Genomic DNA, 26,672 nt, shown 5'->3' with positions numbered 1-26,672 from the left:
AGGAGGATAAGTCAAAAAAAATCTGTGAATTCTAATTACTAACATTATATATAGTCGAAATAAAATTCATTTTATTTTTATTTGTTTTATTAATTCTTTGCTATAAAGTTATAAGTTTGATTAGTTATTTGCTATCTGTTATTTGCTCTTTTACAAAATTCTCTTATGTGATTTTAGGAATTTTCATTCATTTTATAAGATAATGTTATTCTTTTCATATTGTTTTTGATGTAGTTATCATGGATCCTTTTGGATGTACCAAATTTGAGCGCAAGCTTGAAGATGACGAAGTTTGTGGGAATAAAGAAGAATTAGGTTCCCATGCAAATGACCCTTTTCAAAGTTTAACCAAGAATGATGTTCTTGAAATGCAATTCAATTCAGAAGAGGATGCCAATGATTTCTATAATCAATATGCTAAAGTTGTGGGATTTAGCATTAGGAAAGACACGCGAACAATGCAGGCAACAAAGGTTCTTAGTAGAAAATGGGTATGCTCAAGGCAAGGCCAAAGAGCAAAGCAACACTTGGCCCGTATTGATCGAAAAAGAGCTGCCAGGGCATTGACTAGAGTTGGTTGTGATGCTCATTTCCGCATAAGGTACAATCTGGATGTAGGCAAATACATTGTCACTCACTTTAACATGGAACATAACCATCCATTGGCAACATCACCATGTGTGCCATTTCTCCGGTCGCATAGGTTTGTAAAGATCCCCGACAAAGCTCAAGTAAAGTCTTTGCACGATGTTGGTGTCAAGACAAGCCAGATAATGGATTTGTTGGTGCAACAATCTGGGTCTTTCGCGAACGTGGGCTTTATTCACAAGGATTTGCACAATTATATTCAAGCCGAGCGCAAAGTAGAAATGAAGGATGGTGATGCGGAGTGTGCTTTGGCTTACTTATGTGCAAAAGCTGATGCTGACCCTTACTTCTTTTACAAGTATGACAAGGATCAAGAGAATCGGCTTGACAAATTGTTTTGGGCAGATTCAAGGTCTCGCCTAGACTATGCTGCATTTGGTGACGTGTTGGTCTTCGATACAACTTATAAAATGAATGCATATAACAAACCTTTTGTTATTTTCACCGGGGTCAATAACCATTTTGAAACCACCATATTTGCATGCAGCTTGCTTGTTGATGAGACAATTGCAACATACACATGGGTTTTGCAGAAGTTGTTAGAGGCCATGGATAACAAAAGACCGGTGTCAGTGTTGACAGATAGGGATATGGCCATGCGTGAGGCAATACAAAAAGTCTTCCCGAGTGCCAAGCATCGTCTATGTAATTGGCATATGCACAGAAATGCCAAGCGAAATGTTCGAGTTGATGGATTCGAGGGACATTTCAAGCATCTCATGGATCTTGATGCGAATGAGGTTGCATTTGAGGAAGCTTGGAGTAAGATGGTTAGAAAATATGGCCTTCAAAATAACAAGTGGGTATCAGACACCTACAACAACAAAGGCATGTGGGCTCAGTCATATTTGTGTGGTCATTTTTTTGCTGGAATGAAGAGCAGTCAGCGTTGTGAGGGTATGCATGCTTTTTTCAATGAGTGCCTCAAACGAAAACTGAAACTATTCGAATTTGTTAGATGTTTTGACATGGCCCTTTATCGGTTACGGAACAAAGAAGCGGATGCCGAGGCAAAAACTGACAACAGTGATCCTTGTCTTACCACAGCACTTCAGCCTCTAGAGAAACATGCAGCAACCATCTTTACCAGACGTTTGTTCTTAATGTTCCGTAATGAAATAATTGAGGAAGCATTGTTGATTTTTGATGGAAGGAAAGAGGAGTTCGATCATCGCATATACAAATTTTCAAAGTACACTGAATTTGGTTCCACATGGGAAGTGTCATACCATCCCGCAACTAGCATAATGAAATGTAGTTGCAAAAAGTTTGAGTTCTTTGGACTTCCTTGCAGCCATATGATTTCTGTGATGAAATGTGAACACATGACTAAAATTCCCCCAGGTTGTGTGATGCATCATTGGACAAAGCAAGCAAGAAAGGTTGGTGAACAACATTGCCAAGCCCAATTCTCTAGCACTCTCACACAGGAGACACGCTTTGGGGTTCTTTGCTCCTTTTTTACTGAAATGTGTTACTATGCCTCACAAACATCTGAAGGATTTGAAGAGGCTAGGAATGCATTTTTCACTATGACATGTCGGATGAAGCAGCTTTGCATGGCCAAGGGAACTAATGTTGATGAAGGAAAAAGTTCACTACCGCCATTTGGGGTTGGGGATCCGAAAGTAGTGAACACGAAGGGGAATACTGCGGGATCCTACATGGCTAAACCTCGAAAGCCAAGGCGATGCCAATGTTGCAGGTATACATTATATTGTGCTTTGTGTCTTAATTTTTTTATTGTGAGGTAGTCTTGGCATTTTTGTTCTCTTTAATGATTGGTGATTTACTTGACAATGTAGGGTCGTCGGCCACACGAGGAGAACTTGCCCCCAAAACGATCATAAAACGGGACAAGTGGGTAGCAATTTGTTTGAGGAATACGATGATTATGATCCAATTGGTACTCCCACCCCTTTTACACCGAAGCATCCCAGGAATAATATGAGGCCATGTAAGATCCACCCTGTGAAGAGACGACTTTTTGTCACTAATGTGGATACGTCTCCAGTGCAGTTGAGCAAGGATGTTAATGACTTGCGTAGTTGTGATGCACAAGTTGTCCAAAATTCAGCGTTCACTGATGCGGATACGTCTCTAGGTGATTACTTTTATGGCATTTTTTCAGTTCAAATTATGTTCATTTTGTTTACATTTGCTTTGCAAATTTTATGTGTGGCTGCTTAATTCTAATTTCTTGATATGCCAAGATAGATTTTAGCTAGAACATTTAGATGTCATAACTGATTATGATGTTTACAACTTGATTATGGAAATAAATAATTTACGAACAGAAAATGACAAAAGAGTGTGTAATGACCAATATATCAAAATTCAATTTGTTATGATTTGAATCATAGATTTCAAGTGAACAAACCTTAACGACAATATAATTTGTTTCTGCAGGTGTTGCTGTGGGTAATAGTTGATATGATCGAGCGGGTGATATTGGAAGCTAAACTAAGATTTTTTTTAAATTTTTTTTTTTGAGGACTTAAATCTGTTAGTATTTTGTATAAATACTCTTAAATGATGGTTGATGGATATTTGTTTTGCTGTATGGAAGTTCATATTTTGTATGCACACTTCTTTTTTTCCTTGAAGAAAGAATTTGTAAGGAATTATCATTCACCAAACGAGGTTGTAAGAAATCCTACACTGCCTTGCAATAGTAACTTGCTTTTCAATATTGTTGATCTTCCGTCCAGGTTCATCAAAAGACACTTCAAGATGTATATATGTGTGTGGTTTTAATATCGTTGATGGATCAATTCTTTAAGATGCATATATGTGTAAGGTTTTAATATATATTTTAGACCACAGTTGCACTAGCAAAGGCTATAAAGCCATTTTGTTTAGTGTTTTTGCTCATTTTCGAAGCAAATGCACAACAGCAAGTGCATATAGAAAATTGAAGGTCATTATTCGATCGTTTTTTGGTTCTTGAATTTGTTAAGGAAAGAAAAAAGTTAATTTAAAAAAAAAATGAGAAGCAAAAATTTCTTACTGGGGTTTGGTTGGGCTGGGTTTAGGGTTGCTAACGAATTGAAATTTATTATTAATATAAGTATTATTATATATTTTAATAATAATTTTGTATTTTTTTAATTTTAATAAGTAAATTAATTTAAATTTAATTCATTTTTAAGTTCGAGTTTGAACTTGGCTCGTTTATGTAATTGAGCGAGCTCGAGTTCAACAAATATTTAACGAGCTGAGCTTGAGTTCGATTTTTGAAGCTCGACTAAAACTTGCTCAAGCTCGAGTTCGACTAATTCTTAATAAACGAGCTTAAACATTGAAAATTTTGATTCGGTTCGTTTGCAACCTAGTTGGGTTTCAAGGAAGAATGCATAGGAATTTTTCAAAACATTATTTTTCTTGCATGGTTCCTAGAGAAAAATGAATAGACACAAGCTAAAACACTTTGGTATTGTTTTATTTTAATGTTTTGTATTCTCGAAAATAGAAAAAACAAAAACGGACCACATTTTTTTTTTTTTTTTGAAGTATACTTTTTATAAGAAACTTTAATGTTGTTATTTGAATTTTTCAAAACTGTTTTTGCATAATAGTAAAAATGATTAGTTTTATTTTTGAAATCATGAAAAATAAACGCCGCCCAATGTCCTACCCTAACGGTACTATGACGTCACTATGATATTTAGTGACGCTTTTGAAACGCCGTCATAGATATTTATACATTTTAAAAATCCAACCGTTGGGGCTGGGATATAGGGACGTTTAAAAAACGCTGCCATAGCCTTTTCTTTTCTTTTTAATTGTGCTAAGCTTGACATTTAAATATAGCGATAGATATTTATACCTGTCATAAACAATTATTAAGAACTAATAATTGATGTATATTAAATTAATAAATAAACTAAAGCTTGAAAGCAAAATTCATGTTCAAATTAAAAAAAAAAAAAAAAAAAACAATGCATTGCATACCCAAGAATAGAAACAATTCATGTTCAAATTTTAAATACATCAATTAAAATCAAAGTCGTCTTTGTTCGCTCCCACAACCTTATCCACTATCTTTCCTTCTTTCAGGATCACAAAAGTCGTATAGCCTCTACTTCCATTTCAATTCACCCCTAGCTCTGAGTTCTGCACAAGGTAGCACACTCGAGAATATAATTTTATAACAAAGGTTGAGTTATAAACTCAAAGTTCATGAGTTTAAGAAATGCGATAACGTCATTGATTGTACGAACTTATGAAAAATAAAAAAGAATAGAGCATCACCAACTTTATATTGCGCGATATCACCAACAATAGGAGCTGAATTATGCTTGTATATCACAAGATCAAGTAACAAGCGAGCCCTATGCAAATAGTCAAACTACATGCCAAAAGTAGTGAGTACGTAAAAACATCACACATTATAAAATTAGTCTTCATAAAACATAAGATACTGATAACTGGACAGTTGGGTATAAATGTAAGTACCTTGATTACACCCGAAGGCAAAGGTTTCCCTTGCATATATTTGATGACGAAAAGACCACAATCATAGCTATAGGAATGAATGTAGTTGTAACAATAGAGTCAACAAACTTAGAGATTATAACATTAATGCTTATTTAAAAATCAAGAACGATAATGTAGTGTATTACTTGTTGTCTTGGCGTGGCATGTCTTCCAACCATTGAAATGCAAACGAACTAACATCTTGAACGTAATCTTCTCCATGCGCATATTGAAGCAGCTTATGCAATGATTGTACCTGTTGGTGGTAGGTAGTAAGGTACATAGATCAAGAAACAAAAAAGTGGATACAAGTGGGGTATCATAATGGTTATTCTATTACCAATAATGTAGCTTGATTTTTTCGATCCTCATCGGTGTCAATACATCTGCTGGAGTCGAATAGATAGGCAACCCATTTTTCCATGTTTACATTCAAGCACAACCAGTGGTTTTCCCTATGGTTGAAGGGCATGTAAATCTAAAAATATAACATCAAATGTACATGCAAAAAATAAATAAATACATAACATGGATCAAATGTTATTGTGCATGGTAAATTTGGAAATTGGGTAATAGTAGTATTTTATCATGTTACCTCCTCACAAGCATGAAGGGGGCCGGTGTATCTGTAAATTCCAAAATAATCTTCTACTATATCTTTCATTGTGTCATCAGAAGGTTGACACAAAATCTTTTGCTGCATATTCAATTTTAACATATAAATAACTTGTGCCTAAATAAAAAAAGTCTTTAGGTATGGCTAATACTTACCGATACATGGGTCGGAAAGTACCAAACCTTGTTGTCACACCCTCAAAATAATAACATTAAACCCATCCATATAGGGACATGCATTGATACATAAAGGTCCACATTCATCTATTCATCAGGGTATTTTATTACAACAATGTTACATATTTACAACACAAAAGCAAATGCCCTACGGGCTTACAGCTTTCCAAGTTAACACTTGGTTACAAAAGAGAGTGCTAACTCAATTACACCTTAAGCTCTTGGCTTGAAACTATATGTAATACAATCAAGGAAAATAAGACAGCCAAAGTATGTCCGCCTCTAGCCTCCCAAGCTATGTCCTTAGAGGTGGCATGCTACCTGTACCTGAAAATGATGTCCCCATATAGGGTGAGCCACAGCCCAGCAGAGATATACTAAACCAACTATAAACAATGCCTAAAAGATTAGCAACTGATGGATGGTCGATACTTACACATCCATTTACATCTTATTACAATTCCATGACGGTCAAGTCTATGTTACAATTCACTTTCCGATTCTTATTCAACTTTGAGTTTGAAAACAAGGCTCGGTACTCTGGCCAAAACATTTGATGAGATTATAGTTCATCTCTAGAACATTTTCGAAATTCAAGGTGGATACACATTTTGGTGTTGTATCAATAACACATAAGCTACTTCCATACTTCACAAACGATGATGATATACATGTTAGTGCTATATCAAATCAAACAAACTTTTCAATAGATAACCATATGAGCTATATCACTACTACAACAGATAAGCATATGAGCTACATCAATACTACAACAGATAAGCATATGAGCTGTATCAACACTTCAATGACAAGCATGTGAGCTGTATCAACACTTCAATGGGAGAGCATATGAGCTGCATCCCTGGGTCCATCCCCCATCTTCCCTTAACCATTAACCATTAACTGGTTTAGAGGTACATCCTCCATCTTCTCCTAAACCGTGGAGTACATCCCCCATCTCCTCCCATACACAAGTAATGCATATAAACACAGAATCACATGCACAATCAATCGATACATATAGTTAATATATTCTATCAACTGTCCACACACAATGCATATAAACACATTGGCCAAATGCACAATCAACCAACACATAAAGTTAATGCGTTCTATCAACCGTCATGCTCTATGATACATCCAATTGATTAGTTTTAGTTTACCTAATCATCATACATTGTCTACAACAATCAATACTACCCTCCACCGGTAGCCCAAAGCAATTATTTCCAATTAGGTGAGCAATAAATGATTTAACTACACCCTTTAGTCCCATACATTCCCAATTTCAACATTTCCAATTCAGTTCCTTATTTCCTTTAATCAATTATATACATTAATTAAATTAAAGAATTAGGGCAAATTACCTTAATTAAGAAAACAACTCTAAAGTTCCACTTTCATCCACAATCCATCATCCAACTTGCACATAGGTTTATTCCAAACGAAACCCCAATTTTTTTGTATAATTACACAAAAGGCCCAAACTTTCTCAAATCTACCCAACAACACCCAACGTATCAAAATGCTAAAATTTAAAGACAAAATCCATAAAGAGGAGTAGGATATCCCTACCTCAAAAGATGGCTCTCAACGGAGAAGACGAAGAAACTCAACGTGCTCCAAAGCTCAATATTTTCGGATCAAATGATAGCCCTCAACGATCAACCCAACTTTTAAAAAGACCAAAGGTAAGGAGAACACCCTAGCTAGATCAAACCCTAGAGAGAAGGGAGATTCTAGAGAGAGGAGCTCTCAAAAACGGGTTTTAGAAAAGTAAGAGAGAGAGTGTGGATGTAAAAAGTGATTTAAAATAGCCTAGCTGTCAACTGATATACGACTCTCCCGCTCGAGCGGAGAACACAACGCTCGAGCGTCAAGAACAAAAACTAGGTCCGCTCGAGCGCAAAAAGTCCCGCTCGAGCGCCAAGACACAAGAATAAAGCACATCCGCTCGAGCGTGAAAACCAGTCCGCTCGAGCGTAGATTTCCCCCTCCCAGAACTTACACCAAAAAGGCACTACCCGCTCGAGCGCTACCAATCTCGCTCGAGCACAAGAAACCAGCTCGAGCGCAGAAAGCACATCTGCAGAAGTTTTGTAGAAGCACGAAATACTGAAACTGTGAAAACCCCGCTCGAGCGCAAGAAGACCCGCTCGAGCGGACCATTCAAAAACTGGGCAACAACAATGGGAGCTAAAGCTCTAACAACCTGAAACAACCGAGCCCAACACATTCTAAAACTCAAACAAAAGAGTTTAAAGGTTGACAACATGATAGGTACAACTACCAACTCCACGGAACCGCGTCCGGAAAATGACAGAACAGTAAAGGGATAACCGGGATCGCTATACTTGTGATCCTTATTTGGAAACTTTTTCCTTTGTTTATTTGTCAATTTCACAACAATGAGATTTATAATCTGCAGTGCAAAATATATGAAATTTATGAATAGGCAAAGTAAAGTAACTTGGATGATGGAATGGTAGCAAATAAAATAAGAGAAGGAGAAAAGTCTTACACACGAGGATATCCACTGATATGGTTTCAAGGACCACAATTCCTTCCGCGTGGCAGATTGTGCTTCCACGTAGTGCAGTTTCATCCGTACAAGACATTCCCTAGCACATGGATAACTACGTGAGTTAGAAGGTATAGTACTTCATACATAACAAGTTAAAGGTAGTCAAATTGTATCCTTCTGAAAGAGATTCATCAAATGCATATCGTAGAACGAGACTGTCATAGTCATTTAATGGGTCTGGCAAAGGCACGAATGACTTGTAAAGGTATTGAGAAGAATAGTGCATAAAACAAATCAAGCTTGGTTAGTGTATGTTCATGAAGATGGTTAGTGTATGTTAGCGCAAAATAACCACATATACAAAAGATACTATAATAGTTAGTTCCAAACCTTTGGGATTTCAGGAACAACATTACCCCCAAGTTGATCAAGTAAATTATCAAATAGCTGATACAAGTAAAAGAAAAGTAAGAAACAAACACTATTTGTTACACATATATCAAATATGTTTTGAGACACAATCATTTAGTTTACTTCATCGAGATTGTCATGAATATTATTGTCAACGTTGTTGTCAGTTGATGATGGCTTCAACTGTGGTCTTTTCTTCTTTACATCAAATTTCACAAAAGGTGTACGCAACCACTGACTGGCTTTGCAATTCTGGGTCCCTCGAGTCTGAGGACCACGAACAACACTACATGATGATGACATTGTTATAGCATTCATTTCGACTGCCTTTGTATCGCTCTTTTTTGCGTGCAATCGCCCCTTTTGTGGAATAGAAAGTTGTTCATTATTTAATGCTTTCCCACCAACCAATTTGGCTCGTTTCTTTGCAACTGCCTTTGCATTTGGTGGTGTGAGGATTGGTTTTGTTTTTCTCAAATGCAAAGTTTCCATTGGTTTTTTGTCATTCATATTCCTTATCTCATCCTTATCTACAAACTTCGGGGAATTGGTTGCAACCTTTTCGATACCACTATCATTGAGACCAACCATTTCATTGTCAATTCGATGCTCCTCATGTAGTTTTCTTGGTGGTGTTTTAACATGTCCACCATCAACTGGAATGCGTCGTTCTAACAACTCAAGAATTTGACCAACTTGGTTCTCCATTTTGACCAGTCGCTGCTCCGCAAGTAGTTTGCTTGGTGGTGTTTTAACTTGTTCTCCATCAACTGGCATGTGTTTTTCTAACAACTCAAGAATTTTTTCAACTTGATTCTCCACTTTGGTTAGACGTTTCTCATCCTCATCTTGCCTTGTGTCCTTGTGGCCTTGGACCAAAAGGGCATGAATTTCAATGACTTGTTTCTCAACTTTAGCCAATCGGGAGTCATCATTCTTGTCAATTCTTCCCTGGCTAAGAGTTACTGCATTGGACTTTTCACCAATGTTAGGCAAAGCCACCTATTCACAGATATACAATAACTTGTTAATGTCACAGGTGTAATGTAAATTGAGCTATAATTATAAAAGTCATGTGTTGTAAATATTTACCTCAACATTTAAATATCCTCCCAAAGCTTTAATTTGATTCAAACCCTGCTTAATTTCTGAATTGCCCCAATAGGATAAGAGAGGAATGGAGTTGGAAGTAGCCACCAACTCCCTTTTGCGAGCAAATTGTTCCAAGTAAAATAACTACATGGGAAAAAAAATAAAAAAAAGAAGTCATTTTAATGTGTGTTAGACAATATACAATAAAAAATAATAGATGAAATAATTACACATCAAGGGGAAGTACCATTAGAAGAAGCAAACAGCCGCACATAGTAGACCGCTCTTTGACCTTGGCAATAGCAATGCGGTCGACAAGAAAATCAAGGGTGTGCTTTGCCCAATTGAATTGACTGATGGACTCAACATTTTTAACCATTTTAATGAATGATTGGTGTACGCATGCCTTTGTGGTGGGGCACAAGAGGGCTCCAATGATGTATAAGACAAATTTCCTTTTAAATTCAGTTCCAGCATCTTTTGTTTCAAGCAGATAAGATTTCAAAGATGTGAACGGAACAAATTTATTCTTCATCGCAAGTTCATCACATAGGTTTGTAATTTCATCTACGGACTCTGTTAACTTCACAGGTAGACCATTGGAAGGTAATCCCATCAACTCATGAACATCTTCTATGGTGAGAAGCATTCGAAGACCGTGGACATTCAATGAATGAGTTGAAGGATCAAAGTTCTGAACTAACCAATGACACAAGTCATGATCTATGTGCGTGCACCTAAGGCTTAGGATGCCATGAAACCCCATATCACTCACTGCTTGTTGTTGTGCTTTGTCCAACCTTCTAATAATCTTACAAATTGATGTAAGCTCAATTCGGGTTTGAATTTTTACTTTTGGAGGCTTTTATTGGACCACAGTTTTTAATTGGGCATATTGTTCAGATTGCAGCTTTCCCATTTGTATATACTTATTTTTTTCTTCTTCAGGAAGTTGATTCCATTTGTCCCCAATATCCTACATTACATGCATAAAATCATACGAACAATTACATACAAGCTTACAAGTACAAAAGGAATACTACAAACAACAAGAATACGTTGCACTTACCTTCACGTCTACTTTCATTTGGGTTTTTTTTAACTCCATTGATTGTTCTTGGCTATAAACATATGAAAATGAATATAAGAATTCATATAATGGAAAATATATAACTACATACAAATAGATATTAACGAAATACCAAAAGAAAATGAATGGAGTGATCGGGCGCTTTGGAGGATCAGTCGGCTTATCCATTAGGCTTCAATCAGAATTCCTTGTAAAGAAAGACAAGAAAAATAAACTCATAATATCTTTGATTAGGAAAAAAAACAAACAAACAAAAATCTTAAAGGTTATAGTACATTCATCAAATGCACGACATGCACACATGAATGGATTTGTTTTATAATAATGTAGTTAACAAAGACTATGTTTCCAATGTAAAAAGGAAAGACACTAAAAAAAATTCTAATCATAAACAAAAAATGATACCCCAGTAGCTTAGGTCACATTACCATAAAAAATAGATTAAAGAAGTTAATTTTTTTGGACAAAATTTGTAATTTGGTAAGGAAATTTTTTTGTCGCAAAAAGGAGCCAAATATTTTGGCACCATATGAATTGATAATAAAAACGACATTGTTTTTTATTTTATTTTTGGGACTATTGTAGAAAAAAATAAAAAACGATGTCATGGTTATGTATAGCTCCTTTGCTCCTTCAAGTCTCACTTTAGGTGTACAGTCAGAAGCTTGAATATCTTTATTAACTGGTTTTACTTGCTTTGGTTTTAACTATGTTGTGGTTCACTTTCCCATATTTTATCTTGCTAATTTTTTTTTTATTCTCTGCATGGGTTTGGGGATGGCTTGAACCACATAAAGCACTTGAAAATTATAAATGTTTAGGAAAGAAATTTGTTTTTTAGAATACAAAATACAAGAAATTAGAAAATGGGAGAATGATTTGATACAGTTGTATTCAGTAATATACATACACTAACTAAAGATTTGATGCACTAAGGACCCTTGCATACTGCTATACCCACTGCCACTCACAATTGAATCTTGGGTTGTGAATAGAGGTTCTCTTGTATTAATGCTATGCTTATTATTTGATTTTATTATTTATATTTATTCTGTCATTGATACTTTAGATTCATAATAAATAATACTAATATATGAGCACTACTACAAAATTGGTTAAAGGTCACAATTTTTAACTTTGACCTTATACTTTTAGTCTTAGTTTTTTTTTTTTAATACAAAAACTGTGATGAATGAGGGTGTGACTGTACAAGTTATATCATAAATATTTTGCTTTTTAATTTGGTCATCACGCATACCATATAATTTAAATATATTGAAGCATAGAGGACCTTGTAGGAAAAAATATGTACCTGCCGAAGAAGTAGTTCAGCAACAACACAACCAGCAAACCAAAAGTCAATAGCTGTAGTGTACTCCGTCGATCGAAATATAAGCACAGATGTAAGAGGTATTGGCCTCTCCTTTTACCTGCCAAAAATAAGGAATGAAGCATTTCAACCAAAACACAAAACTAAGGGAGAGGGGAAAAAATTAAAAGACATAAACCAACATGTCAAAACTTTAAAAATTCCAAAATGAAGTTGTTATTTGTAAAAGAGTTAATGAGGTGGTGGGAAAATAGCATATATGAAAGGGCATCATTAGTGATGAAAAGATGTAAAATAATTACAATTACACATGAGGGTTTATAGAACTCTAATAAGTATATAGCGTATTAATTAGGATACATGTTAGAGTGTAAATCCTTTGGAAATTAGGCCAAATGTTATAATTTGCATATGGTACACATCTCAAAAGGGGTGTAGTAGCATGACCATACATACCACACATAAACCCATATAAACTCTAGTTTGGAATGAATCAATAAATCAAAGACCCCAAAAATAGAAGAACAATAATTTTTTAAAGGCATTTTTCTGTTTCATGTATCTTCATGCTTTTGTAGAAAAAGCCTTAAACAACAAAGAAGGGGGGGAGAAAAGAAAAAGAAAAATAAGAAGTAAATTAATAATTTAGTGTCTTTGAAGTTTGAGGGTTTTGAATGAAAATAGGTTTTTCTCGAATCAAGTAATTTTGATATTTTTTTAATTATTTAATGGAAAATCAAGATGTGTGTATTTGCTAGTTCGATATGCGGTCAGATGTGTTATTTGACATGAATGTTGGAGGTAATCCTATCGTCACTCTATTTCAATCCAGATGATTTTTTATTTTTTTATATTTTCTTTATTAATTTGCTTGTGTTTATCATTATTACTTACCTTAAAAAAAAAAAAAAAAAAAAAAAAAAAAAAAAAAAAAAAAAAAAAAAAAGAAAGAAGAAGAAGAAGAAGAAAAAGAAGCCAAGGATGGTTGCTAATCCTGCTAGGAAGAGTGGGAGTAACTAAGTTGGAAGTGGGAGGGGTTTATCGAAGGTCATTATCTTTTGTTGTGCTTTTTGTTGCTCTTTCGTTCCTTATGATCACCTTGGAGGATTAAGCTGTCTCTCTCTCTCTCTCTCTCTCTCTACTTGGGTGATAAAAAAAATAAATTAGACCATGTAATGCCAAAGGGATGGCAATGAGGGGAAGTAATGAAGGCGGCGGTGGTGGAGGTGGCAATGATGGGTTGACTAGGGATTTCTTACGTCTTAGAACAATCTCTCATAGGGGGTTTCCAAACATGGTTGGGCTTGATCATATGATAGTAGTTATGACTAATATGGTATTGGTTATGATATAAAATCATGTAAGTTCATAACTAAATGTATGGTACATCTAAATGTACCATAGCATCACCCATGATGTGATGAGATACCTCCATTTAATGATTGTTATTGATAAAAAAATTACAACGTCTAGTGAAATTGAAAGTTTAACCCCTGAAAAAACAGTAATCACTATTATCCACCTGTAATTCATTAATTGCAGAGTCTAGAAAGAGGAGCACGTAAACCGATAAGATTCTCTGTGCTGCAAATTCTCTTTCTCGCATCGCAACAGCTTTTTTTTGGGTTTCACTTTTTGGTGCCTCTGTTTTTTTACGGGGTTTGGAGCCAATTCTTGTCGGTTGGCTCTTCTCTTCTCTTTTGGTTAATAAAAAGAATAAAACCAAACCAAACACACCACACAATTCATATATATATATATATATACTGACACTAGTGTATCAATTCAATTCAAGCCCACTTCTTATTTCTGTAGAAGACTATTGTTTTATCAATACTGGGTTTGGGTTTTCAAAGCTTGTTTATATCGAAATACTTGTAACGCCCTCAAAATAATAACAATAAACCCATCAGATAAGACATGAATTTACATTTAAACTAACCGCATTCCTTTCATTCATCAGAATTCTAAGACATAAGTATTACATGTTTAACCTCATAACAAAATGCCCTACGGGCTTACAGCTTTCCAAGTTAACACTTGGTTACAACAAAGAGTTCTAACTCGTTTACACATTAAGCCCTTGGCTTGAAATTACATGTAATACATCAAAGTAAAACGACAAAACTATGCCCGCCACAAGCCTCCCAGCTATGTCCTTGGAGGTGGCATGCTTCCTGTACCTGAAAATGATATTCCCATATGGGGTGAGCCACAGCCCAGTAGAAATACACTAAACCAACCATGGACAATGACTAAAACATCAGCAATTGATAGTTGGTCAACACTGATACAATCACATAAATTACATATTTATGTCAACGACTTACAAGTCCCAATTACTTTTCATTTCCCCTTTTTCAACAGATAAGCATGCTAGCTCTATCATCATTTCCACAGATATGTATAAAAACTATATCTCACATTCAGATAAGCATAAAAGCTATATCCACATTCTCAACAGATATGTATATCAACAATATCCACAGATAAGCATACAAGCTGTATCCACACTCTACAACAGATATGTATATCAACAATATCCACAGATAAGCATACAAGCTGTATCCACACTTCCCAAAGATAAGCATATGAGCTCTATCTTCACTTCTCTAGACAAGCATATGAGCTCTGTCTACGGAGTTCATCCCCTATCTCCTCCCAATACCTATCCGGTTTAGAGGTACATCCCCTATCTTCCCCTAAACCGCGGAGTACATCCCCTATCTCCTCCTCTACACAAAACGTATATAAACACATTGGTTCTATATACAATCACACAATACATACAATTAATGTATTCTATCAATCGTCAAGTTCCATGACACATTCCATTGATTAGTTTCCGTTTACCTAATCATCATGCATTGTCTACAACAATCTCGACTATCCTCCACCGATAGCCCAAAGCAGTTATTTCTAAAACAGAAAATAAATGCACAAATGGATATTCAATCAACATTTCATTTCCTCATTTCTCACCAATTAATTATCCCAATTAATTAAACAATGTAATTAGGCCATTTTCCATAATTACCATTTCAACCCTTAGGTCCCATTTTCATCAATGATTCAACAATCATTCCATTTTTCTATGCCAAACATGCATCTAGGTTTATTATGAATAAAACCCCAACTTTTGTAAAATTACACAAAAGCCCCAAACCTTTACAAGATTACCAAACCAAGCCCAACATCTCAAAATACCAAAATTTAAAGACAAAACCCATAGAGAGGAGTAGGTTATCCCTACCTCAAATTCGGAGTCCCAAAGGAGAAGACGACAAAACCCAACGTGCTCCAAAACCCGAGATTTTCAGATTAAAATGAAGCCCTCGACGATCAACAACTTTTTTGTAAAGGCCAAAGGTGAGTAAATCACTCCTACTAGATCAAAACCTAGAGAGAAGGTAGAGTCTAGAGTGAGAGGCTCAACAATGGTGATTTTGGAAAAGTAAGAGAGAGAAGAGAGAGTGAAAAAGTGATTTGAAAAGTCACAATTTCGGGACTTTAACCCAGGTCTCCGCTCGAGCGTAAAACACCCCGCTCGAGCGGCCACTCACAGACTTCCGCTCGAGCGGCCAACCTCCCGCTCGAGCGCAAAATGCACTCGCCCAGCACTTTTGCAGAACCAGGCCTCCGCTCGAGCTCCCAACCCTACGCTCGAGCTCACAACACTGCACAACAAGATACTGGATGGATGAATTCCCCGCTCGAGCGCCAACACCTCCGCTCGAGCGGACAGGCCAAAAATCTGGGCAACTAGTTTTGGTTTCTAAACTCAACCAACCTGTAACCAACCCGCCCAACACATCCTATAACTCAAATACAAAGTAAGAAAGGATGTAAACAAGATAATAAACAACTACCAACATCCACGGACACATGTCCGGATCACTATACAACAAGGGTAAACCTGGGATCGCTATAACCTCCCCCCCTTAAAGAATTTCGTCCCCGAAATTAAACACAAGTTTTCAAAAACAAGTTTTCCTCCATTTTAAACAATGTTACATTTTAACATTCAACAATTCGACCCATTACCGGTCATCCCATCCCTTTAACAAGAGACATTTCACAATATGTAAACAACATATGTACTTCCAACATGCATCAACATTACGCATTACCTTTCCAATTTCAACAATATATTCAACATATATAGTGTTACATTCAACTTCCATATGAGGCAAGTTCCCAAAACATATTTCCAATAACCAAAACATTTTCAATGTTTCACAACTTAAGACATATATCAAAGCTCTTAAGTTCTACAATAGTTCAAAATTTAAACACAAGGTTACATATCAACAAACAAGTCCGGATATTTCTCACGGACTTCCAGCTCACGTTCCCAAGTGGCTTCCTCCACTCCGTGATGTTTCCACAAGACTTTCACCAAAGGAATGGTCTTACCACGCAGGACCTGATCCCGCCTATCCAAGACCCGAACCGGTCTCTCCTCATACGAGGCATCCTCATCTACCTCTAAATCAGTCCAATCCAACACATGTGATGGATCTGGCTCATACTTCCGAAGCATACTCACATGAAACACGTCATGCACTCCGGACAACTGCGGCGGTAAGGCTAATCGATAAGCAACCTCACCAATCCTCTCAAGGATCTCAAAAGGACCAATAAACCGAGGGGATAACTTCCCACTCTTCCCAAACCTCATCAGACCTCGCCTAGGTGATATCTTCAGAAAGACATGATCACCTACCTCAAACGCCAAAGGCCTCCTCCTACGGTCGGCATAACTCTTTTGTCGACTCTGGGCTGTAACAAGCCTCTTACGGATAAGCTCAACTTTCTCTGTCGTCTCCCTAACCAACTCCGGACCCAACAAAGGTGCATCACCCACCTCGGCCCAACAAACTGGAGACCTACACGGTCGGCCATACAAGGCCTCAAACGGTGCCATACCGATGCTAGACTGAAAACTGTTGTTGTAGGCAAACTCTACCAATGGCAAGTGCCTCTCCCACGTCCCACTGAAGTCCAGGACACAACCCCGAAGCATATCCTCGAGGATCTGAATAGTACGTTCGGACTGTCCGTCAGTCTGAGGATGATAAGCCGTACTAAAAGTCAACTTAGTGCCCAAGGCACTCTGCAAACTCTGCCACAACCTAGCAGTAAAACGAGGATCTCTATCTGAGACGATCGTCACTGGGACCCCGTGCAATCTCACTACGTCCCGAATATACAAATCGGCAAGATGATCTACCGAATCTCTCACGCGCATAGGAATAAAGTGCGCCGACTTAGTCAACCGGTCTACAACCACCCAAATAGCATCACTACCCCGCTGAGTCTTCGGAAGACCTACAACGAAGTCCATAGTGACATGCTCCCACTTCCACTCGGCAATAGGCAAGGGTTGCAACAAACCCGCTGGCCTCTGATGCTCGGCCTTCACTTGCTGGCAAGTAAGGCACTTCGACACGAAAACAGCCACATCTCTCTTCATACTCCGCCACCAAAATTGGCGACCCAAATCCTGATACATCTTAGTACCTCCCGGATGCACCGCAAGGCGCGAATGATGAAACTCTCGGAGTACTTCCTCTCGGCAAGACTCCGATACAAACAAACGGTCTCGGTATCTCACACTCAGGTCGGGATACACCGTCAAACCCTTCTCAACTTTCCCACTAGAGATCTTCTCTCAGAGGGATGCTACCTCAAGGTCAGCTCTCTGTGCCTCTAACACTCTAGTCACAAGTGTAGGCTGCGCAACAACAGAAAACAAGGCCGCAGCCTCAACAGATTCGCCCAGTAGCAAATCAAACTCGCCAAGTGCTCCCAACATCACCCATTCCCGGATGGCTATACTAGCAACATCACTAATGGTCTTCCTACTAAGGGCATCGGCCACAACATTGGCCTTTCCCGGGTGATAATGTAACTCAAAATCATAGTCTTCGATGAACTCCATCCATCTCCTCTGCCTCAAATTCAAGTCTCTCTGGGTAAACAGATACTTCAAACTCTTGTGGTCCGAGAACACCTCGAACTTCTCACCATAAAGGTAGTGTCTCCAAATTTTCAAGGCAAAGATCACAGCTGCTAACTCTAGGTCGTGTGTGGGGTAATTCTTCTCGTGTATTTTCAACTGACGTGAGCCATAAGCTACCACTTTCCCCTCTTGCATCAACACACAACCCAAACCCTCTCGTGAGGCATCACAATAAACCGCATAACCCAACCCTCTCTCCGGAATAATCAACACCGGAGCGGTGGTCAATCTAATTTTCAACTCTTGGAACGACTTTTCACAAGTCTCACTCCACACAAACTTGACTCCCTTCCGAGTCAGTCTAGTCAACGGTGACGCTAACCTGGAGAAATCTTTCACAAACCGACGGTAATACCCAGCTAATCCCAGAAAACTGCGGATCTCAAACACACTCTTAGGCTGTGCCCAATCTTGCACTGCCTCAACCTTGGATGTATCAACAGACACCCCTTCCCCGGATACCACGTGGCCTAAGAATTTGACTTCTCCCAGCCAGAACTCACACTTCCCAAACTTGGCATACAGCCTATGGGCTCTAAGTAACTCAAGCACCACTCTCAAGTGTGCCTCGTGCTCCTCCTCAGAAGACGAATAGATAAGGATGTCGTCCACAAAGACAACCACAAATCGATCTAAGAACTCCCGGAAAATCCGGTTCATCAAGTCCATAAAGACTGCCGGTGCATTGGTAAGTCCGAATGGCATCACCAAAAACTCATAATGGCCATACCGCGTACGGAATGCCGTCTTAGGAATATCTTCCTCCCTGACCCTCAACTGATGGTAACCCGATCTCAAGTCTATCTTAGAGAAACAACGGGAACCCTTCAACTGGTCAAACAAATCATCTATACGGGGCATAGGATACTTATTCTTAACCGTAGCCCGATTCAACTTCCTGTAGTCAATACACAATCTTAAGGCACCATCTTTCTTTTTAACAAAGAGTGCCGGTGCTCCCCACGGTGAAACACTAGGGCGAACAAAGCCCTTATCGAGCAATTCCTGGAGCTGAACTTTCAACTCAACCAACTCTGCTGGAGCAAAACGGTAAGGTGCCATAGAAATCGGCGCCGTACCAGGCACTAAATCAATAGAGAACTCTATCTCTCGGTGAGGTGGCAAACTAACAAGATCTTCGGGAAAAACATCCGAATACTCACAAACCACCCTCGGCAACACAATCAGTGTCTCATCACACTTACTACTCTCAAAGCTAGCAAGTAGACCACTAAGCTCACTTCGCCCTCGCGAATCATACCCAGGTGGCAAAACACTACCAACCCGGTCTCCCAAGAAATGGAACCACTCCCCGCTCAAGGTACATAATGTAACCCTCTGGCGGTAGCAATCAATAACAGCCCGGTATGACGATAACCAGTCCATACCCAAAATAACATCAAAACCCTTCATGGGCATGACAACAAACGGAAAAGGAAGCCTATAGTCGGCGACCTCTATATCACATCCTCTAACACCCTGTTTCAGAATCAACTCACCACCCAAAGGCGATACCACACAAATAGGAGATGCTAACTGTGCTAACTCCAATTCCAAAACAGATGCAAATGCAGCAGATACAAAAGAATGAGATGCACCCGTGTCTATCAACACATTAGCAACTGAGTTGCAAAACAGAAAAGTACCTCTCACTACTGATGGAGCCGGTACTAAGTCCTGCGCGGTAACAGCATACACGCGCCCCGTAGGCCCCTGGTCTACCTGCTCACCTCTCGGAGCAAAAGACTGCTGCACAGACTGGGATGACGAAGCTCCCGGATTGGCCCTCGAGGCCTGCACAGACTGAGCTGGCTGAAAACCCTGCGTCTGCCTAGAACCAGACGCTCCCGAAGTGGCACTCAACTGTGGGCAAAACCTCCTCATGTGCCCAGGTTGTCCACACTGATAACAAGTCAAGAGCTGCCCCCTGCCCAAACTCTGACTCTGCGGTCTAGCTGAAGAAGAAGCAGCTTTCTGACCCCCACCCTTCTGCGGGCAAACAGAAACCTTGTGACCCATCTGGCCACACTTGTAACAAGTGAAATCCCCCTGACCACCTCTCCCCGAGCCTACACTCGGCACTGGAAAGGTCGATCTAGAGACTGCACCCTGAGACTGCTGAGGGTTATAACCCCTCTGCCTCCTACCATCACTCTGACTATCCTGGCTCCTCTTGGAGCCTCTCTGACCCTCATCCTCCTCCTGCATCATAAGCTCCATATGAGCTGCAGCGTCCACTAGGTGTCTATATTCTCGAATATAAGACCCACCAATTCTCAACTTAAGGCCCCGCCTCAATTTCCGCTCAAACTCATAGCAACGGCGTTCCTCAGACGCCACCAGTTCAGGTGCAAACCTAGACAGACTGGTAAAAGTAGCCTCAAACTCGGCCACTGACAAGCCCTGCTGATTAAGCCGGCTAAACTGATCCCTCAGCTTCTCCCTAGCTGCTGCTGATAAAAACCTCTCCTGAAAAGCATTCACAAACGCCTCCCAAGTACCACCAACACGAGCTTTCTCGTATTTCCACCATTGACCCGCATCTCCCTTCAGTTGGAAAGATGCCAAGGTCACTTTCAGTGCTCCGTCCTCAATGCCAAGCATCTCAAACGTCTTCGTTGTCTGTTCGAGCCATTCATCTGCCTTAAGCGGCTCTTTAGGATCCCCGATAAACTCGTCCGGATTACACCGAAAGAACTCCCTCTTCAAGAAGGAAGGCCCTGTCTCAGCTGCCTGATTCCCAGCTCTAAGAATACCTAAAGCTCCTGCTATCTCTCTGGCCAAGGCACCCATAGCCTGCTGACCTACTGGCTCGGCCACATTGGCCTGCCCAACTCCCTCCTGCACTGCCGGAATCTCACCCTGTAACGGTACTTCCTGCCTCGCAGGTCTACCACGCCTAGCACCTCTTCCTCGTCCTGACATCCTAATAAAGGCAACACAGAACGTTAGCACATTCATAAATGTGCCGAAACTAAACACTCACGTCCTAATGCATGGACAACTGTGATTCACTCCACATCAGCACATAAACACATAAGCACTTACGAATTTCATTTCCGGATAATGATAGTCCCGAGACGTTACTAGAGTTCCGGTTAGAAACAGCATTGATCAAGTGCCTTTCCAACAAGACTCCCAGAAACTCAAGGATCCAATCAACATCCTAGAAATTAAATCCCATACCCACATAGTCACATAAGCATGTTATCACTTAAGCACATAACATATGATACCACATCTAAGTCTCTACCAAGCGAGACAAACCCATTGTGATACTAATCACTTCCCACGTACCCAAAGTATTCGAACCCGGTACGCTCTGATACCAAGTTGTAACGCCCTCAAAATAATAACAATAAACCCATCAGATAAGACATGAATTTACATTTAAACTAACTGCATTCCTTTCATTCATCAGAATTCTAAGACATAAGTATTACATGTTTAACCTCATAACAAAATGCCCTACGGGCTTACAGCTTTCCAAGTTAACACTTGGTTACAACAAAGAGTTCTAACTCGTTTACACATTAAGCCCTTGGCTTGAAATTACATGTAATACATCAAAGTAAAACGACAAAACTATGCCCGCCACAAGCCTCCCAGCTATGTCCTTGGAGGTGGCATGCTTCCTGTACCTGAAAATGATATTCCCATATAGGGTGAGCCACAGCCCAGTAGAAATACACTAAACCAACCATGGACAATGACTAAAACATCAGCAATTGATAGTTGGTCAACACTGATACAATCACATAAATTACATATTTATGTCAACGACTTACAAGTCCCAATTACTTTTCATTTCCCCTTTTTCAACAGATAAGCATGCTAGCTCTATCATCATTTCCACAGATATGTATAAAAACTATATCTCACATTCAGATAAGCATAAAAGCTATATCCACATTCTCAACAGATATGTATATCAACAATATCCACAGATAAGCATACAAGCTGTATCCACACTCTACAACAGATATGTATATCAACAATATCCACAGATAAGCATACAAGCTGTATCCACACTTCCCAAAGATAAGCATATGAGCTCTATCTTCACTTCTCTAGACAAGCATATGAGCTCTGTCTACGGAGTTCATCCCCTATCTCCTCCCAATACCTATCCGGTTTAGAGGTACATCCCCTATCTTCCCCTAAACCGCGGAGTACATCCCCTATCTCCTCCTCTACACAAAACGTATATAAACACATTGGTTCTATATACAATCACACAATACATACAATTAATGTATTCTATCAATCGTCAAGTTCCATGACACATTCCATTGATTAGTTTCCGTTTACCTAATCATCATGCATTGTCTACAACAATCTCGACTATCCTCCACCGATAGCCCAAAGCAGTTATTTCTAAAACAGAAAATAAATGCACAAATGGATATTCAATCAACATTTCATTTCCTCATTTCTCACCAATTAATTATCCCAATTAATTAAACAATGTAATTAGGCCATTTTCCATAATTACCATTTCAACCCTTAGGTCCCATTTTCATCAATGATTCAACAATCATTCCATTTTTCTATGCCAAACATGCATCTAGGTTTATTATGAATAAAACCCCAACTTTTGTAAAATTACACAAAAGCCCCAAACCTTTACAAGATTACCAAACCAAGCCCAACATCTCAAAATACCAAAATTTAAAGACAAAACCCATAGAGAGGAGTAGGTTATCCCTACCTCAAATTCGGAGTCCCAAAGGAGAAGACGACAAAACCCAACGTGCTCCAAAACCCGAGATTTTCAGATTAAAATGAAGCCCTCGACGATCAACAACTTTTTTGTAAAGGCCAAAGGTGAGTAAATCACTCCTACTAGATCAAAACCTAGAGAGAAGGTAGAGTCTAGAGTGAGAGGCTCAACAATGGTGATTTTGGAAAAGTAAGAGAGAGAAGAGAGAGTGAAAAAGTGATTTGAAAAGTCACAATTTCGGGACTTTAACCCAGGTCTCCGCTCGAGCGTAAAACACCCCGCTCGAGCGGCCACTCACAGACTTCCGCTCGAGCGGCCAACCTCCCGCTCGAGCGCAAAATGCACTCGCCCAGCACTTTTGCAGAACCAGGCCTCCGCTCGAGCTCCCAACCCTACGCTCGAGCTCACAACACTGCACAACAAGATACTGGATGGATGAATTCCCCGCTCGAGCGCCAACACCTCCGCTCGAGCGGACAGGCCAAAAATCTGGGCAACTAGTTTTGGTTTCTAAACTCAACCAACCTGTAACCAACCCGCCCAACACATCCTATAACTCAAATACAAAGTAAGAAAGGATGTAAACAAGATAATAAACAACTACCAACATCCACGGACACATGTCCGGATCACTATACAACAAGGGTAAACCTGGGATCGCTATAATACTCATCTGGGTTTTATTCTCTATCAATAAAACAATTTATTCTCTATCAAATTTCCCAATATATTCCTTGTAATTTAATTAAATTAATTATTATTATTATTATTTTTTTTTTTGGGTTTCTCTGTTATTTCCATATAATTCTTAGAATTTCAATGGTATGGTATGTTTAACAGAGGTGCATAATGGCCAATGGGAGATTAGGACAATGGTTGCAAATGCTAGTTTGTGTACTAATATTGCTCAAAACAGAAGGCTTCTATGTTGGCATAACTTATGTTCAGAATGCTGTTGCAAAAGGAGCAGGTTAAAATCTTCTTCATAATAAGCCAATTTAAATTTTTTTTACAATCTTGACTATAATGTGTTTGGGATTCTGATATTGTGCAGTTTATTTGGATGGGTCTCCCCCGGCTTACCATCTTGATGAGGGGTTTGGAGCAGGAATTAACAATTGGTTGATTCATTTTGAGGTTGGTCCTTCATTTACCATTTTGTTTTACAATACAAAAATGATTTGTTTGTTGTTACGAAGATGATTGAAAAGAAAAATAAGAATTGTGAAATCATATAAGATACCCAATTTTCTGCAGTTTTATTGGAAATTGAATTGAGAACTGATTTTGTTTTTTTTGAAATGCCAATTTTCTAGTGTATTTAGGACATGAAAATGTAGTCTGATAAGGGGAGGGGAAAATGTAATCTCTATTACACCCTTTGTTACTTGTCACTAAGTAGATTGATGGTGGAAGGAAATGAAGTTTGTACAAAGTGCTTACAATCCCTCCAGATATAAATGTAGAATATACATCTTTTATCTATCTATTTGGGATGATAAAGTAGGAGCTTGAAATGTAGATTTAATGAATTTGGATCCATACCTGTTATATTAGCAACCTATATATATGTTTGCATATAAAATTTACTAAAATTAAAAACCGAAGAAAAAAATGGGAGCCAAACAGCGGTAGTTAATATCAATATGCTTCAAGAATTATATAGAAGCTTACCTTCAAGGATTATATACTGTCTTATACCAGTATAGAGAACTAATTATAGAAGTATAGTAGTCTATTGAATATTTTCTAAACTAACCGAGCAGGATGTCGAGCAGCCGAAGTGATGTCGCAGCCGGAGTGAACAACGGTAAGAGTGGTCAGAGTGATCCACGGGAGCTCTGATGAAGGCAAAAGCTGAGAGAGGAAAAAAAAATTCAAGAAGAAGTTAATAATACTTTTCCATATATGTATAGATTGGTCTGTGCAGAAGTTAAAAAATTCAAGAAGAAGTTTAGCTTATTTTATGTTTGAATTCAAGTAAAAGAAAAGAAAAGAAAAAGAAAAGAAATTCTGCTGGAAAGAAATTCTATAATATTCAAGTTAACTGCTGGAAAGAAATAATATTGAGATACATTTTTTGCAGCCTGTTAATATTATAGATTTGAAATCTGTTAATATCAATAATGAAGGCTGCAAAAGAAATTCAAGTTAACACCATAAGAAATCTGCTGGAAATCTGCTAAAGTCTTGATAATGAAAACAGATATTAAAAATCTAATGCATTTCATACTTCACATTCCTTCTATTTAATAGATTTGTACACCATACTTTTGCTAGAAAGGAGTTTATTGTGGTAGCAAAATTTTAAGGTCTTAATCCACACCTTGAACTGCAAACTACATTCTATTCAATTGGAAATTTACTCACAAAACCAGTAGTATAGAAGACAGTTTTCTTACCAATCAACAAAAGAACATAAAAAAGCTCATCAAGATAGCAAACATTGAAAGTATTTAAATAACAGCACATGTAAAGTACCACCTGGCACCCCTGGCCCAAGAATGCAAGGAGTTTTGGGCACAACTGGCACTGCCAGGTGATTTTTGTAAAGTTTCCTATCAATGGTCATCCGTATAGGCAATTTTCAGACCATAAGTGTTTTGATTAATTTTTATTTTGATTCATTAAACCCAGAATTTCATCATAATGAAGTACTTAAAATTTAATCTTTTTTTTTTTTTTTGTAGTTGAAGTGACATACTGCTCACAAAACAACATAAGGAAGTTAGGAAGAATTAGGATTCCTTAATGTTGCTTCTAGTCCAAAAGCTATAGGAGAGGAAACACTACTAAAAAAAACACTTTTTGCGACCGTTGTAAACCGTCGCAAATAATAAAAAAAACAGTCACAAAAGACTTTTTGCGACGGCCCATGCGACGGCAAATGGGGGTGGCAAATGTGGGGGTGGCAAATACTTTTGCGACCGCCTAAACTACTTATGGTGACCGCTATTTTGCCATCGCAAAAAACAAAGAACAACACATGATTTTTGGCGACCATCTTGTTACAATCGCAAAAACAAAAAAAAAAAAAAAAAAAACATAAAAGTGCAACGTTAAGTACTCTAGGAATAGCAATGACAAGAATTTAGACAATATAGCATTCTAGTTTAATCAGGCATTCCATTTGAGTCTCAAAATTGGAGCCATATGTGAAAGTTATTACAACTAAAACCTTGGGAAAAGTTCTTTTATGAAAAATATACAATCCAGATAAAATGCTAGTAAAGTCAAAATTTACAATGCTGGTGTTCACCACTGTACAAGGTACCAGTCGAGTTCTAATTTGTAACCATGGAGATATATGTTCCTCAAATCCAAGCTTGCACCTGATCAATACACATTATGAGGAGAAATAGATCAGAACATAGAGTATCCAATTTCTAGATCTTTCTTTAGACATAAAGCCTCAAGCAAAGCGGAGAAAAGGCAGAGATTGCAAATAAATAAAGAAAACTTAATAAAACAGCAAAATAATTCAATGCTTGTGTTCACTATTCTAGAATGTGTACCTTAAATCTTCTTCTTAGGTTCCTAGAAAAGTTAAATGCTATG

The 26,672-nt window shown here is 38.3% G+C and overlaps 2 protein-coding genes and 1 long non-coding RNA gene across 3 annotated transcripts; 1 reads left to right on the top strand and 2 right to left on the bottom strand.

Moving 5' to 3' along the window:
• Window positions 1–239: 239 nt before the first annotated feature.
• LOC145821478 (protein FAR1-RELATED SEQUENCE 5-like) lies at window positions 240–1,969 on the top strand. Its single transcript, XM_082918000.1, has 2 exons — window positions 240–1,868; window positions 1,943–1,969. The coding sequence occupies exons 1-2, from the start codon at window positions 240–242 to the stop codon at window positions 1,967–1,969; spliced, it is 1,656 nt and encodes a 551-aa protein (XP_082774126.1).
• Window positions 1,970–4,471: 2,502 nt separating this feature from the next.
• On the bottom strand, window positions 4,472–5,830 carry LOC145821477 (ubiquitin-like-specific protease ESD4). Its single transcript, XM_082917999.1, has 6 exons — window positions 5,723–5,830; window positions 5,468–5,605; window positions 5,274–5,383; window positions 5,107–5,173; window positions 4,907–4,999; window positions 4,472–4,477 (listed from the first exon to the last, which is right to left on the bottom strand). The coding sequence occupies exons 1-6, from the start codon at window positions 5,828–5,830 to the stop codon at window positions 4,472–4,474; spliced, it is 522 nt and encodes a 173-aa protein (XP_082774125.1).
• A 5,184-nt stretch (window positions 5,831–11,014) lies between these two features.
• Window positions 11,015–24,971, bottom strand: LOC145820979 (uncharacterized). Its single transcript, XR_014363021.1, has 3 exons — window positions 24,874–24,971; window positions 11,149–11,223; window positions 11,015–11,067 (listed from the first exon to the last, which is right to left on the bottom strand). It is a non-coding gene; the product is annotated as an uncharacterized LOC145820979 (long non-coding RNA).
• Window positions 24,972–26,672: the final 1,701 nt, after the last annotated feature.

Source organism: Camellia sinensis, chromosome 3 (assembly GCF_055761805.1).
Source record: "Camellia sinensis isolate YWXY chromosome 3, ASM5576180v1, whole genome shotgun sequence".
Classification (NCBI taxonomy): domain Eukaryota; kingdom Viridiplantae; phylum Streptophyta; class Magnoliopsida; order Ericales; family Theaceae; genus Camellia; species Camellia sinensis.
Note: the sequence above shows the minus strand (reverse complement) of the source record. Positions and strands in the feature narration are given on the sequence as shown.

Bases quoted from the DNA above. Each gene is read 5' to 3' on its own strand.
- LOC145821478 (XM_082918000.1), top strand. From the start codon at position 240: ATGGATCCTTTTGGATGTACCAAATTTGAGCGCAAGCTTGAAGATGAC. The intron at 1,869-1,942 runs GTGTCATACCAT...ACTTCCTTGCAG, and splicing joins AATTTGGTTCCACATGGGAA to CCATATGATTTCTGTGATGA.
- LOC145821477 (XM_082917999.1), bottom strand. From the start codon at position 5,830: ATGCAGCAAAAGATTTTGTGTCAACCTTCTGATGACACAATGAAAGAT. The intron at 5,384-5,467 runs GTAATAGAATAA...TACCACCAACAG, and splicing joins AAAATCAAGCTACATTATTG to GTACAATCATTGCATAAGCT. The intron at 5,174-5,273 runs GTAATACACTAC...TCATTCCTATAG, and splicing joins ATGCCACGCCAAGACAACAA to CTATGATTGTGGTCTTTTCG.